The 16,730-nt window shown below is 35.3% G+C and overlaps 1 protein-coding gene across 5 annotated transcripts in view; it reads right to left on the bottom strand.

Moving 5' to 3' along the window:
• COP1 (COP1 E3 ubiquitin ligase) overlaps positions 1-16,730 on the bottom strand; it is a 115,240-nt gene that overhangs the window by 88,562 nt on the left and 9,948 nt on the right. For 3 of the 5 annotated variants that reach the window (XM_019727802.2, XM_074322296.1, XM_074322295.1), the window contains exons 2-5: positions 13,348-13,407; positions 6,992-7,089; positions 2,321-2,397; positions 1,063-1,182 (exon numbers count right to left, since the gene is read on the bottom strand). In XM_019727802.2, the coding sequence (XP_019583361.1) occupies positions 1,063-1,182; positions 2,321-2,397; positions 6,992-7,089; positions 13,348-13,407 (355 nt within the window). The remainder of the gene's footprint in view (positions 1-1,062; positions 1,183-2,320; positions 2,398-6,991; positions 7,090-13,347; positions 13,408-16,730) is intronic. The other 2 variants (XM_019727875.2, XM_074322298.1) reach the window with 1 other exon arrangement.

Here is a 16,730-nt window from a genome sequence, read left to right on the forward strand (position 1 = left end):
GGTCACCGCAACCTCACCTACTCCTTTCTCCGTCTAAAAGATTTCCATTCTATACGGTGGGTTCCAGATCCAAGCTATGTTATCAGAATCTATCCACAGAATTTTTTTAACTGTAGTGGAAAGGAAAGCCCCTTTCCTTCTTCTATCAAAAAACAAATATAAATGAGAAAGTACAAGTGAACCCATTATCCACCAAGTGATAAACATCTGAGAAAAGAAAATAATTTCCTGTCCCAAAGAAACACACACATGAGAAGCACAAAAGACAGACTCACAACAAACATTCAAGGAACTGATCTCATTTCGTAATAGTCCCCAAAGAAGCCATGGTTCCAATCTTTCCCACATTTGGTTGTTAGCTCTTCCTTTTTATGTATGGGACCTCCTCACTCCCCTATCCTATCAATAAATCCCCCTTCTGGTTTAAGCTGGGTCAGGACGGGTATTTGCTCATGCTAAGGGATGCACTGCTTATACTGGATCATATTCAATTCCTAATATATGCAACTTCACATTTCACATGAAATAAAATTTTACATTTATGTACATTTCATTACATGAAACAGTATATATTTAGTTCCAGTTCCCATCTTTCTAATGCCCTTAGTTAAGCCATAGGCTACTGCTGCTGTGCAAAGGACACCTGCTGGAAGGATTTTATGTAGATAAAAATAATCTCTATTTTCTCCTTCAAATCTCATATGAGAAGAGGAAACGATTCAGCAAGGAAGATATTCATCAGAAGAAAAATGACCAATATAATTGTTCCCTATTAAAATGAAACTGTACTTTCTCATGATCTTTCTTAACACTCAGCTTCTGTTAGTACAAACTGGCCACTGTAAGTAAGTTACATTATAAGGGATTTGTTCTCTATTTTATTAGAAAAAGGGGAATCTGTTAGAAATGACACTTTGCAGATGTTTCTTGCTGAATAAAATTGGATGGGTTAAGCGACATTACCTTATTATTTTTAAATATTTCTAGATCTTTTTCCACATAATAAAGAGCATCATTTAAAACAATTTTTTTTTTTTTTTTTTAAGTTCAGCTGCCACTTACTGCTTCCAGTTGTTTCTTCTTCTGTACTAGTAACTCCAACATGAGGTTGACATTGGCCAAATCAAGGTTATCTTGGTCAGTTCCCAGTAAATCCTGAAATATTTGCCACCTGTGGCCATTCTAAAAATGAAAAAAAGAAGAAACACAATAATTTCCTAAAAAGAGTGTTTTAGAGTCTAAAACAAATGTTTAACTGCTATTTCCTAATATGTTTAATACATAGATATCAACCTGCTCCTTCCCAGCTAGTGGCTTCCCACTGCCTTGTAATTACAATTTAAACACTATTTCTCCCGTAAATGAATTTAAATAACAGATGTGAAAGGCATAATCAAGACATATGTTAAGTCAGCATATCTAAAGGTGTAATTCCCTTCAAAATAAGTGCCTTGATTTTAATTGTCTAGCCATATGTTCAACTTTGTATTTGATTGTATGGTGTTAATTTAAGCTCACTTGCCTCAATAATTTGGGGCTAATTCTCTTAAATTATGAACCTTTCAACAGCTTTTCCAAATTACTACACATAGTTTCATCCTGACAAATAATTCTTCAAACATCATGTATTACAAGCCAACTCTGTCTTGATGTGATCACACCAGACCTTTCAAAAGATGAGTAAATTTTAAACAATGCAGTTAAGCAAGTTCTTTATTAAATAAAAAAACACTCTTATACAAATCTCCTTTAAGAAATATCAATAAGGCGTGGCTGGATGGTTCAGTCAGTTAGAGCATGAGCTCTGAACAACAGGGTTGCCGGTTCGATTCCCACTTGGGCCAGTGAGCTGCGCCCTCCACAACTAGATTGAAGATGAGCTGCCACTGAGCTTATGGAGGGGCGGCCGGATGGCTCAGTTGGTTAGAGCGTGAGCTCTCAACAAGGTTGCCGGTTCAATTCCCGCACAGGATGGTAGGCTGCGCCCCCACCCCCACCCCCTAAACTAAAGATTGAAAACAGCTACTGGACTTGGAGCTGAGCTGCGCCCTCCACAACTAGATTGAAGGACAACGACTTGGAGCTGATGGGCCCTGGAGAAACACACTGTCCCCCAATAAAATTAAAAAATAAATAAATATATATATATATATATATATATATATATATATATATATACACACATATACATATATATGTTCTTGAGTTTGTTTAAAAAAAAGAAAAAGCAATAACATACTAAGCCTTACTATCTAATAGTAAACCAATAAAAACAATGAATTGAAATTTATAAAAAATAGTAATAAGAGTTGAAACATACGGTGCTACTCACTGAGTGGTCCAATTTGAACCTCTTTTCCTCAAACCTTTGCTTCTGTTTGAGAATGAGCTCATTCACTGAAAACAAAAAAAAACAAAAAGCACACATAATTTGTATTTTGTTAAAGATATCATCTAATTGTTCTGTTTAGATGAATTCCATTTTAATCTTAAAAAGCCCCAAATTAAAAAGATGCTAAGCAGAAAATGCTAGGTTTTTATTTTATTTCAAATTAGAAAGTTTTGCCAGAGGCTATTACAGCTTGAACTATTACTATGATTACTACTGCTATTACTACGGCAGGAGAGTTCTTCAGACTATGTACCTGCTCTTACATGTTTAAATGATGACACTATTGACACTAGGAGAGAGACAATTCTTCATGTATGAGGCTGTCCCACGCTCTACGTGGTAACTGGTTGATTCTATGAGGTAGGCACTAAAGATTTCTAGTTGTTCTTTTGTTTGTGATTTTTCTACACACATCATGGCAGACACTACCCAAAATCTATCTTACCCTTTTATTTAAATCACAACATGATTTTTTTCCAAGTGTCAGAGTATCACATACTTTCAGAGGCTACACCCCTCCTGAGACCCCCAGGATGATTCTTGACTAAGCTAAGCCAATCTAATTATTTTACACTCTTGCCAATGATTGACATGGGGTTAAGTATGTGACGTATGGTAGTTTTGACTAATGGGGGTATGCTGTCTTTTGGAAATAGGAGAAAAACAAGTTCTTTCCCTGCCTTCATTAAGGGATGATATCTAGAACTCCTTAGAGCCATCACACAATCTTGAGGGGAGCTACCCAGAGGACCAACAATATGAGGGGGATGAGGAACAGAAAGATGTAAAGAACATGATACTATCACTTAGCCACAGAATTAACTAGTTCTAGAAATTCTTTTTGTGTGTTTACATTTTCCTTAATGTTTAAGCCACATTTAATCCAACTGTTCTGTCTTTAACAGCCAACTGATCTTTAAAAATGATAAAGGGAAACTAGCACTAGACTAGGTGGGGACTTTAATTTATAGACATGATCCCATGGGTTATTATCCCCATATTAGAGATGAGGGAATATTAGAGCAAGAGCATAGGAACCTTTACATGGTGACATATAGTACAAGACAAAGTTGGGATACAAATCCATCTAATAGTTTCCACTAAACTACCATCCAAATATAAATATTTTCAAACAAGAGAGGGACCAAGCCCACACTAAGGATCCACTCTTCAAAGATGAGTAAGACTCAATCCAAGACTCAAGGAACTCAGAGTAGGAAGACAGATATATATGACACAGCAGTTGTAATATAATGTGATAATCATTGCTATCATTGAACAGATTTACGAAGAACACAAGACAAAGATCAATCAAAAATTAATGAGCAGGCTTCACAAAAAAGGTGACTTTAGAATTGGGCCAAAACAGACACACAGAGATTCATTAAACAGAAAGAGAAGTGGGAAAGAATTCAGATGGTGGGGGGGGAGCGAGGGGCAAAGTCATAAAACAGTAGGAGATAAAATGATTTAAAATCAATATGGCTGGAACACAGGGTCACAGTGATTTTGTTAATGATTAAGAGCGGCTAAGAACTAAGATTGGAAATGTAGACAGATTGGAGCCTGATTCTGAAGAACCTGGTAGGCATCTCACAAGCAAAGTTATTATAATCCAGGGACGATAAAGGAGGCAGCTTGAAATAATGTAGTACTGGGAATACAGAGGAGCACACAAATAAGAGTTTAATGTTTCAATTACCATGTGAATCAAAACTGTGACTTAAATAATTGTAATTTACATTTTACCAAGAAATTTAATATACCACTGAACCTGAAGGGTAGTCTAAATCCATAATTATAAAATTCTATGGATCTTTATAACAACCATAGTACTAAGAACAAACAATGCATTTCTACTGCTAAATCGTCCATTCTAGCAACTGTCTTTTTAGAGCCAGGATAGTATAGTAAAAGCACAGGCCACTGAACCATACTGCTTACGTAGGACCAAATCCCAATTCCATCATTTACTCGCTGTATAACTACGCGAGTTACTCAGCCTCTTTGGGCTTTAGTTTTCTCACCTGAGGAATGAGGATAACAACAGTGCCTATCTTATAGGACTGAGAATTAAATGAGTTATTGTACAGAAAGCACTTAGAACAGGATAAAACTATGTGGGAGATATGCAATTTTAGTAGTAGTTCAAACAGAAAAGGAATGAAATGTCTCATTGATAACAAAGTGTCTATTTTCAAATCAATGATAAGTATAAATCACTGATATTTAGATTCCACTGGATACATTTCAAAGAGATCACAGTTTTATTTTTAGATAACCGTATTTACAATATTCCTAAAATTACATCCACTTAAAACTTATGAAGAAAAATTCTGGATTCTAATTTAAAATATGTGTGAAAACACATTATTTTTCAGAATTTTTACTTGGGTCACCCACCCAAGCAAAAAAGTTTAAAACCCACTGGTACAGATAATGTGTAGCCCAGCCCTCTACCTATGATTCAAGTAAATAGCGTTAAAAGTGAAGGGTCCTAAACTCATCAATAAAAAAAGTGCAAGGGGACCTAAAATACTTCAGAATCATGTAACATATATTTAGTTTACCATGCTCAGGTCTTTAAAAGGCTCAGGTCTTCTTAACCTAAGCAAGAAGTGCAGGCACCATACAAATCATGTAATCTCAAACGATAACAATGGAAAGAAGTAACTTAGAAGAGTTTTTCCAACAGTGGTATTCCCTTTCAGAAACAGATCTCAGTGGCATGCTGTGTGCACGGGAAACACATTCCCTATCTACCTACTGTGGGAACCTAAGGATTTAACCATGACTGTACAAAGGCAAAGACTGGTGATGGACAGAAAAACTGAAATAGATACATCAGGATGAAATGTTATTTGCATGGCTGACATATATAATCACATTGGAAGCTGTACAATAATTAAAACACTTCAAAAATATTTATGCTCCAGTTATCCAAAACCAAAATGTTTTATCCATAAAAAGAGAAAGTTAAAAACTAGATCATCACCAAGATAATTTCTAGCTTAGAAGATCAGTAACTGTGAATTCACTATTCACTGGACACATGTATTTGAGAATACATACACAAAATGTATTAAATCACTTTCCATCGTAAACAGTACATTTTTATATTCCTTCTATTCTAGTGTATAGTGCTCACTCTCACCATTTAGGAATTCACAGAAGCGAATTTCTAACTTGTGGACTCATTAAGGAATGTTGCTTAAAACATTTAGTAAACACCAAATCTTCAGAACATTAGACCCCTTTCTGTATTTAACCATTCAAAACAAGAGGTAGTCTTCCAAAGTTACAACAACTGATAGAAAAGTGATTCGAGAGCCCACATGGCAGCATCAACCCAAGTTCAGACAGACTCAGCTTTGCAGGACTTTCTTTTCCGTTATCTAACCTAGGGACCCATGAAGTCCAGTCCTGCAGAATATCATGTTACTTAGTATTGCCCCCTTTTTTAAGTTCCTTCTCGAAGTTTGTCATAAGACTTTATCTATCTAGAAGAACTTAGTATTCCAACAGAAAATCTTTAAAATATTTCCTTCAGGGTTCCTTTCTGCTGTGCAATCATCCAGTGATGAAAAGATACTGAATTGTCGTGAAAAGTGAAAGAGAAAAGAGGACTGGAGCCAATGTAATTTTAGAGCAGAAGTAAAAAGGAAAGCCATAGCTGAAAAGGTTCAAATGTATGATTTATTATAAACCACCACTTGAGCTGAACAAAATCAAACTGCAACGGAAGCACTGGCAGGTCAGAATCTAATATACAAGTAGACATCACACCCGAATTCTGAGTGTGTTACTCTTTAGAATGAAGAATTAAACATACCCAATAGTAAACATACCCAATAGTGCCTTACTTCATGCCTACCCATATCTGAAGAGTAATCTCTGGAAAATTAACTTTCATTTCCAAAAACTCAATTTAAAGATTTCCCACAGTATCTTAGGCTTTTCAACATGTAGAACTTTCAGATATTCACAATTGATTTCTAAGTAGATATTATTCCCAACCATTTACCATTTACCTTAAGGGTTCTCTATTTGTGTCTCTCTTCTCCAGCTATCATTCCTCTCTCAAAAGTTCTATATCCATGTCTACCTTCCCCAGATCTTACTTTCTAATTGTCTCCCATGACACAGACTCTCTGCCCTCATTCAGGAATCCTCATATCCAAGGTTTGTTGTTTGTTTGTTTGTTTTGGTTTCTGTCCTTCTCCCTCGCCATAAACCCATTCTTCTGTTGCTTCTCACTTCTGCCCCAGAAGCAGAAACAGTAGGAATGCACAAACTGTATAAAGAGATTTTCTGAACATCTGACATTCTCCTTTGGCTCACATTCTGTCCAGACATCTATGAAAATTCTAAGAGTTGTGTCGATTTTTTTTTTTTTTAATGAAACTTAAAAATAATATGATATGGTACTAACAACATATGGTACGGAATCTGTCACAACCCAAGTAAGATTGGGGAAAGCACCTGGTGAGTAGGAAAGAGAGACTTGCTTACCTCTTTGTTTTCTGAATAAATTAATGTTAGCACAAACGCTGGCAGAAAGAATATTTAAAAAAATAAAATATCATTCCAAAGACTCACCCAAGAAATTAGGATACAGATGGTCAATATTATCCACAACATAGTTACACTTGGGACATCTATTATTGTCCTCCAAACTCTGATGAATACACTTGTAGCTATTAACAGAGAAAAAATAAAATAGGTTTGATTAAATCAGTGACAGATTAATAAACTGGTCACACAAAAAAATGCCTATTAGTCTTCTATTCCTCATTTTCAACATAAGTAATAAAACAGTTACCAATTTATTTCAGCTTATATTTTTTCATCATAAAGAAGATACATAGGGCATTTATTAGATAATAGTATATAAAAGTTTTTGAAAAATAAACTCAAATAACAAATCTACTGAATATGAAATTTAAAAGCTGTAATAACTTTTAAGTTTATGCAATTTAAATAGTATATAACAACACCAAGAAAAGCAAATGACTGTGATTTTAGTTAAGCAAGCAGACTATCCATGTTCTTGGAGTGCCGATATCCTTAATACAAAAAGAGTGCATTCAGGTAAAAAAGAAAATAAGAGAAAAACAGGAAAATCAACAAGACAAAAATTACTCAATAAGCATAAGAAAATCATCACCTTCACTAAGACAAAAAATTGATTTAAAATTATATACTAGTTTTTAACCAATCAGAGTGGAAACATAAAGAAAATACTGTCAGACTTAAGGAGTTATGTTATGTGTAGATATGAACAAACTCATGTCCTGTTGCAGGAACTGTAACTGGCACAATGTTTTTAGAAGGCAAGTTACATGGAAAACTTGAAGGATGTGCATCCCCTTTGACGTAGTGATTTTACTGCTAGAAATTTTACCCTAAGGAAATAAGCAGAACTATATAGTATGTAGAAAGAAGTTCAACTCAAGGTTATCCGTAAATAACAAAATAAATTAGAAGCAACCAAAACACTAGGAAACTAACTAACTAAATTTGTAACGATCAATCCAATGCAATGGATACAGCCAATAAAAATAATCTAACAACTATTAATAGTTATAGCTGAAGAAATGTGATTACGAAAAATTTTTCCTTTCGTACCTTATATTATTTATGAAATGTTTGGCTTTTTACAGTTGTGCATTATCTTATAATTTTTAAAAAACTTTTAAAATATTGTTTAACCAAATCCCAGAGAAATATAAAATTGACATTAGGAAAAAAGTCACTACATTGCTATATTACAGAATAAAAATGACAATCTCTAATACAGTGGATACTATATAATCCCATTTCTATTAAAAACAATTGTTCATGTGTACATTTAAAATAAACCAAAAAAGATATTCATTATAATGTTAAACAGTATACGTCTCTGGGTTACGTAATTGTGGGAAATTTTTTCTTTGTAGATGTCTTTAATTCAAGTTTCCATAGTAAACATGCATTGCTCCTAACAATTAGGAAAAAAAAAGTTATTTCTAAGAAATTACAAGTTGATTTATAAAGATAATTCCTAAAAAAGAAAGCACTTCTCTTATTCTATACCTGAATTACCATAAGTGATTTCAGCTTTATAAACTGAAGTTGATTTTTTTATGTACCTACAACCTTCCACTTTATCAAAACAAAAACAAAAACCTACATCAATCAGGTTTCTTTGTTTTAGTTACCAACTACTTTCTCATCTCACATTTGTTACATTCATGGTAAGTAAAAGAAGGACTTAAGTTATGTAGCAGTGGAGCAGTTGTCTTCGGCCCTGCACAGGGGCCTAAAGATTACGGTAAACGCCTGGCACGTAACAGGTATTCAAGTATATACTGAACGAATGACTTGCACAATGTTCCAGAAACAGTATCATAACCTCTTGCAACTACGACAAGGCTATGATTACCGTATTACCACAAAATAAGCTACACAAAGGACAGGAAATTTCCTACATGGAAATTTCAATGAAGGAAATAACATACTAAATGTTTTTGTTTTTATTTTTATTGCAAGAGAGAATGATAATGCATATATCGAAATATAATAAAGAGACCGAACATGAAAAAATGTATAATCTGCTTAGGGAAAAAGGAAATGAGTTAATATTACCAAAAAATATTCCCACACGACAAGACTTAACCCTTAAAAAAATCTGTAAGTCCAAATAAAGCAAGTCATGAACAAGAGAAAGTGGGAAGGTTATTAAAGATGGGAGATAGAGGTTGACAGATAAGGAGATGGACATTTTGGGTTTTAGCAAATGACTTTTATAAAGAAATGATAGTTAGAAAATGGGCAAATAATATGACAAGAAGAACAAGGTAAGTTGTGAAAGCAGAGAAAGAGTTTGTCAGTATACAAGACGATATCCTGGAATGCCACAGAACACCTTCCTTTCCTGTTTCCAGTACCCTAATCATATTCCCTGTCAGTAGGCTTACTACCACATCACCCTGTCCTAGAAGAAAAACAGTCTGGGACACAACCAGAAAGAACTGAACTATCCTCAGGAACAAACGTTCAAGTGACTTTTCTGCATTGTACTTAAAAATATTCATCTATACTATAAAATTAAAACACAGCAAATTACATACCACTGTATAAAACTGAAGTGACAAGATGCATCAGTTTATCTTATAGCATCTATTACCTCACTACCACCCCAAGGTAGACCAGCCCTAGTTTGAGAAATAGTAACTACCTTAGTTTGTACTAATTTGTGTACGTGTCTGTGAGCCCCTCTTCAATGTGCTCATTAAAAGCAGAGATCTGTTTTACTTACCTATGTACCCTCAATGCCTAGCACAATATCCTGTTAAAGAGTTGGAACTCAGTACATGTTGAATAAATGAAAAAATAGGTATAACCAAAAAAGAAACACTGCCTCTGAGTCATACAAAGCTCGACGAGAAATGCTCAGTATTTCTTACCACAGTAACTCTAATTCATTCTCATTCATTTAATTTACTCATACTTGATCATCACCAGTCCAAATGCAATGTTTCACATTCCAAAAGAAGGATAAATGTCTAGACTAGTGATTAAAACAGGTGGGCATAAAGAGGTAAAGGGGATCTTGGATCCACCTGAGAAGTTTTCAATAGCTATTCACACTGAAACTCTTAAAAAATATTATTCAGTACCACAGTGCGCTGACATAAAGGGGTACTGTGTCCTCTAGTACGTGGTCATACATAATAACCAAGTATAAAGAAAGATGAACAGAAAGGTGCAAGATGATGAATTAGTCAAAAGTCCCAAAAGGCAAGCTGGCACCCAGGCTTGATTGCAGATATGCTGGCAGATGACAATACTCAGAGAACCTGTGAATTACAAATTATTTGTACTGAAGCAAATAGTAAATGAAGATGTGGTAGACATGAGGTCCGAGAAGCCAGGTGCAGGGGATAAGCTGAAGGCAGCAAAGGGGCAAAGAGAAAGACCGAACCTCATCTCTGTATTATATAGAAGCCCCATTTTTTATTATATCATTGAGTTTCAGCTAGGCTATAGCTAATCCCTGATTCACTGTCAAGTGGGAATGAATAAAATGAAAGAAGTTCCTGTTATATTATCTCCAATCTATTAGAAAAGACTTAACCATTTATAAGTGGGACAAGGGATAAACAGCTGATGCAGTCCAATTTAATTTAGTGTTAATAATTGGATAGAGCCTTGAAGTGGTATATGGTTTGGCTCCAGATTACCAGAGAAGGTTCAAATTAGCAAAGAACTACTGTTAATGACTGAAGTTCCACAGGCCTCACTTGTCAGGATAGGGTAAACAATTATGAGCTTTTGCTTTAAGCAAAAGTACAAACATGTTTCACCATTTAGCAAGCCTGACAATGGGAGTGCCAGCCTACAGATTAGCTCCTGTCAAGTTATGGTCTCTATCCCACCAAAATCAGCTCTCTGGTAGACACTGTAAAACACATTCACATCAGAGTGTAACATAATAACTCTAATTGTAACAAGGATTATTAAGCTTGAACTATATGTATTTGAAGTGGGGGAAAAAAGGAATTTAAGGAATCAACAGAGCTTTCCAATTATGATGACATAGACACACCATGAAGATTATAGGACTCATTGAAAAGGCCAGGCCAGTCTAGTTATTAAGTCAATCAGTAATTGATTACACTTCACAACACAGTCAAGCAAGATTATTGAACTGATTCAGCAGACTCTTCACCTTTTTAAAACGATACAGTGAATACATAAATTAGAGGATGGCAGTTAGGAAAAATTAAAAGCTCACTTCACAATCTAACACGTTAACACCTTCAAATCTGTGAAAGAAGAGGTGACGGAATAGGAAGAAGATAGGGGAGGGAGGTAGAGAGCAGCAGCAGAAGAGATAGGCTGAGTGACTTAACAAAGTAGGGTGTTTTAAAGCCAGAACTAGAACCCTGGTCTACTAACTTCAACAGGTTGCTCCTTTAGCTTTGTATCAGTAGTTCTCAACTGAAGGCTATTTTGTCCCCTAAGGGATATCTGGCAATGTCTGGAGATAGTTTTGGCTGCCATAACTGGAGGGAGAGGTGATAGTGCTAAACAATCTATAATACCCAGTCACTCATGACAAAGAATCCTCTGGTCTGGCGTGTCACAACTACCAAGGTTGAGAAAGCCTACTCTATCTAAATCACCCACTTTTCCAGAATGATCCAAGTCTAAAGTCTCCAAGAGAATACATGGTTTCCCATGGAATGCTAAGGTGCTGATCAATTCATCCACCAAAGAGCACAACAGCAATTAGCCTGAAAAGACCAAGACCACACATGTATCAGCCTAAAAACAAGATCTGCATGACCAGAATTTCAATAGCAATATAGAACAGAAAGTGACTCATGAACCCCAATAATGACAGTTAAGAAAGCTATTTTTATTCGAAACTTCTTTTTAAATGACTGCCAGGTTGAATATACCTATCAATGAAGCATCGTACTCCAGATAAAACTAAAGGTCTTACAGAATAGTGATAACACCCCATACTTTTCTTGACCAATTGATAATAACCTACCAGATATCATATTTAACTTCAGGAGAGTTACGGGTCTAACTTCAACATGAATTAGAATACAGTGACTATTATATTATTAGTCAGAAATAGCAAGGCTAAAATAATACAACATCAATGTAAATAATTTATGGAGACAATTGATTGCAAGTAGAATATACCACCCCTAAACAAAAAATAAACAAACAAGAAGAATTAAACATACACAGATTATACACTCTTTAGGATGGCCACTATTTAAAAACAAACAAACAAACAAACAGAAAACAAGTACTGGCAAGGATGTGGAAAAACTGGAACCCTTGTGCACTGTTGGTGGAAATGTAAAATGGCACTGCAGCTATATGGCTGTTCCTCAAAAAATTAATCATGGTATTACCATATGATCCAGCAAATCCACTCCTGGGTATGTGCCCCAAAGAACTGAAAGCAGGGTATGAAGGAGATATTTATATACCAATGTTTAAAGCAGTATTATTAATAGTTAAGAGGTGAAAGTAACCCAAGTGTCCATCAACAAATGGATGGACAAACAAAATATAAAATATACATGCAATCGAAAATTACTCAGCCCTAAAAAGGAGGAAATCCTGACACATGCTATAAAATGAATGAAATTTGAGGACATTATGCTAAGTGAAATAAGCCAGTCACAAAAAAGACAAACACTGTTAGATCCCACTTATGTAAAGTATCAAGAATAGTCAAATTGACAGAGACAGGAAGTAAAATAATGACAGAGGCTGGGGGAAGGGGAAACGGGGAGTTGTTGTTTAATGGGTACAGAGTTTCAGTTTTTCAAAATGAAAAAGTTCTGGAGATTGACTGCATAGTAATGTGCACACCTTAACATCATTTAACTTAAAAATGGTTAAGATGGTAAATTTTATTATGTGTATCTTACCACAGCCAAAAATTATTTTAAATACACAGATTAATGTGACATATAATCTAAAGGTAACACTGAGCTAAGTGTTAAGGAAGGAACACAGAATTTTTCTTCAGCCTCTACATGCTTTTCCAACATCCTTCTCGCCTGCTTTCCTGGGCCTCACTCACATCTCTCCCCACAGGTGAGTTAAAGGTACTTTACCTGATTACTCACCACCCTGCCCCGCCCCGTCGAGCCCCCAACACAATTTTCTAAAACAGCAAAGCTCTTTAACAATTAACAAACCCAAAAGTTTTTAAATCCATCTGTAAAACCTATGGTAAATCTAAGTACTTTACAGAAATTACGCACCAACCATATGCTTACTGCCTTGAGCCGTCAAACCTGTAAAGATTTATCAGTCAAAGAAATAATATGATTACAAAATAACCAACATTAGCTTAAAAAACATAACTTCTCACTGACTACATATACACAAGTTTAAGACTGTCAAAATAATTTTACTAAATAAAATCATCTTACCAAAAGCTGTGGCCACATTTTGTCATGTATGCTTCCTCAATCATATCAAAGCAGATAGGGCTAAAAAGAAAATAGAAAAATAATTGATACATTTTTTAAAGTAGAGTGATTACAAACTGGAAAAGACCAGCAACAATACCAACAAAATCCTATTTCCATATATAGCTATGTCTTCAAACATCTTACCAATGAGAGATGAAATGTCCATTGAGCTGAATGAATTTTAGGGGATTGTGGGTAAAATAACAATTTGTTCAATAGGGCCCTAAGGGCCATCAAACTTGAAAATTTAATGAGTAAATTAAAATTGCCCCAATACTTTAACTCACTCATAATTTTTAACAGTGAAATTCAATCACGAGAGTCCTTAAGAAAGTTCTGTCATCTTCTTTGATCACCCCTAAACTCGAAAACACTTACCTAGACCTACTAACCTAAATGCTCTCTTTTATTTACTACGGAAAGAAAACTAATTCCCTGAATCATAAATTTACAATTCCAATTTCATATAACTCTTTTAGACAGCAGTGATAATACTTAAAATAGCGCAAACTATAGCCATTAAAACAATGACATACATGAACACATTTAATCCTTTCTACAACACAGTGAGTACTAGTACTAAACCCATTCAATAGATGAGGAAATTGAAGTACAGAGATGTTTAAACTCAGGTTCACGTTATTAACCACTATTCTATACTGCTTCCAGACATTACGGGTTAAATACCAAATCATACCAACTATGACATCATTCTGGCCAACAAATGGTAGTTATCAATCTGACAGGGTACTGTCTACCAGAAAAATGCAAAGCCTTATAAAAAAATATTTTCCTTTATCCTTCCCTCTTGTTCCTTCCACAAACCCTGGTGAAGTGTCCAGAGATACTACAGCCATCTTGTGACCATGAAAACAACAACCATAAACTAAGAAAACAGGATACTGGCTCCTTGGTAACATGCTTCAGCAGAAGCATCAACCATGGATTGCCTACCTCTGGACTTCACATTCCATGAGAAAAGCAAATCCTTACTTGCTTAAGCCAATATTTACCAAGTTTTCTGTTACTGGAATACAAATTCAATCCTTATTGATTATACATGAGACTTAAACTGTAAATTCATACACTCCAAGAAAAATGTCCTTGGTATAAATACTACCTTAGAATGTGAGGCTATAAAAAGTTATAAAATCTCAATGTTACAAAAGATCAGAGTTTGACCACATACAATGTGTTGGCTTAGACTGTGTTGGTTTTGTCAGCTTCTCTTTGCTAGACTAAGAAGAAAGAGAAGTCTTCTAAGTGTGGGGATTTGGTAATTTTTCTTTGGAGGCAAAGTCCATCTTACTCCTGCTTGATGGAGTTAAGGGAGCAGGGCTGGGGGGCCCTGGGAGCGTGTGGATGAGCAGTGCAGGCTGCCCTGTGATCCCAGTGTCTGGTTGAAAGACGCTGAAGAGCAGATCTGGGCTGGAGGTTTTATTTCCCAGGCACAGTTGGCCACTGGGTGCTCAACACGGATATATAAGGGCTCAAAACCCAGAGTGGAGGAGACATTTAGCTTCCCACCCCCATACACCTTTTGCAAGAATTTTAGAGCAGTTTTTTGTTTACAACAAAATTGAGTGGAAAACAAAGAAAACTACATGTCATATAATGTGTAGCACTAATACTAAAAGTTGCATGCAGTACCTGAAAAAAGTACTATCACAGTTTAAAACAGCAGTTTTTAAGGAATGGCTTCTGAGTAACATGTGAATTGAAGAGAAGTCTCCATTCTTTTCACAGAAAACTAGCTCTTTAACCACATTAAAAATCAAGACTTCCAGCAAAATGGAATTCACCTGAAATTAATCCTAGGTATGCCACTTACAGCTTTCTGATTCTGGGCAAGTCATTTAATCTTTCTAATCCTGTTTTCTTCATTTGTAAAACTGGGATGATGTTTACATCATAGAATCCTTGTACTGCTTAGCAAAACATCTGTAAGCACTCAGTACAATTCCTAGTATACAATATTCAATAAATAGGAGAATACACAAAAAGAGAATACGGAAAAATCTGTATCAGTGATAGAAACTTGGGAAGAGTGGTATCCATCCAAGCTAAAAACTTCAAGAAATTCCTATTATAAATAGGTGGAACTGAATAAAGGAAGATAAAGACTGACCTACCAACCCCTTCCCAAGAAAGGGATGAAACAACAAAGGAAATATGGAAATACAGAGGCGTTCCTAACAAAACAGCACTAACTCTTCCCAATTTTGAAGGACAAGAATATACCCCAGAGTAGGTTCTGGGAAAAACTGTAAATAATCCATTTAAAACCCATTCCATTCTGCCAATCAATAGCATTCAAGGAAGATGAGCTAGAAGACCTAATCACAAATACAGGCACAGCAAGTATAGGAATTGGCAGCCAGGCCAAACATTATACAGATACATGAATTTTATACAACCTCCAAAACTTTATACAGACACCCAACATTTTTATGTGCTGCCAAAAACTTTTTATGGACCCCTGACACAGTAGCATCATCAAAGAGGGGGAAGAAATCACACATGGCTTAAACCCCCTGCTGGGACCGTTCATGTCTCCTGCACCACCTTAACACAAGCAATTCTTGTAAATCAACATGCAAAATAGGAACTCCAATAGGAAAATATGGGGAAGAATGTGAATTCTTAATTCATAAAAAGGAAAAACACGCTGCTTTTCAAGTATAAGGAGAAATGTTCCAACTCACTAGTAATCAAAAAAAGGAAATTAAAACAATAAAATAACACTTTATTCCCATTAAATTATTAGAAAATTGGAACATCAAGTATGTCAGGCTGGTTATGGAGAAACAAGAATATTCATGCAGACACATTCTAGCAACCAACATGCACTGACTTCATACACTCATGACCACATAATCCCACTCTTGAGATTGTATTTAAATAAGTACAGATATATACATCTATACATCCCTGACTATATGTACATGTGTAGTACCTGTATATAGATGTAAATGTATACATACATGCATATGTACTTATGTGTATGTTTACAGCCAAGAAAAACATGCATATGTGTCAATGGAATATGTATGAGGATACTTGCAACCAGCCAGATATTAATTGTGACAGGAAATTAGAGGCAGCCTAATGCTCATAATTACTAGAATGGAGAAGTAATATGTGCTTGGGTATATGCTATAAAACATTATGCAATAGTCATAAGAAATGAACCAAAGGCATATAGAGCAACATAGCTAGATGTTTTGTCAAGTGAAAACAGAAATGAAAATGAGATCTGTGGCATAATCCAGTTTATATACATTTAAAACATGCCAAAAACATATTTCACAGTGATGCATACGTTCAAAGACATACATAAA

Source organism: Rhinolophus sinicus, linkage group LG17, assembly GCF_036562045.2.
Source record: "Rhinolophus sinicus isolate RSC01 linkage group LG17, ASM3656204v1, whole genome shotgun sequence".
NCBI lineage: Eukaryota > Metazoa > Chordata > Mammalia > Chiroptera > Rhinolophidae > Rhinolophus > Rhinolophus sinicus.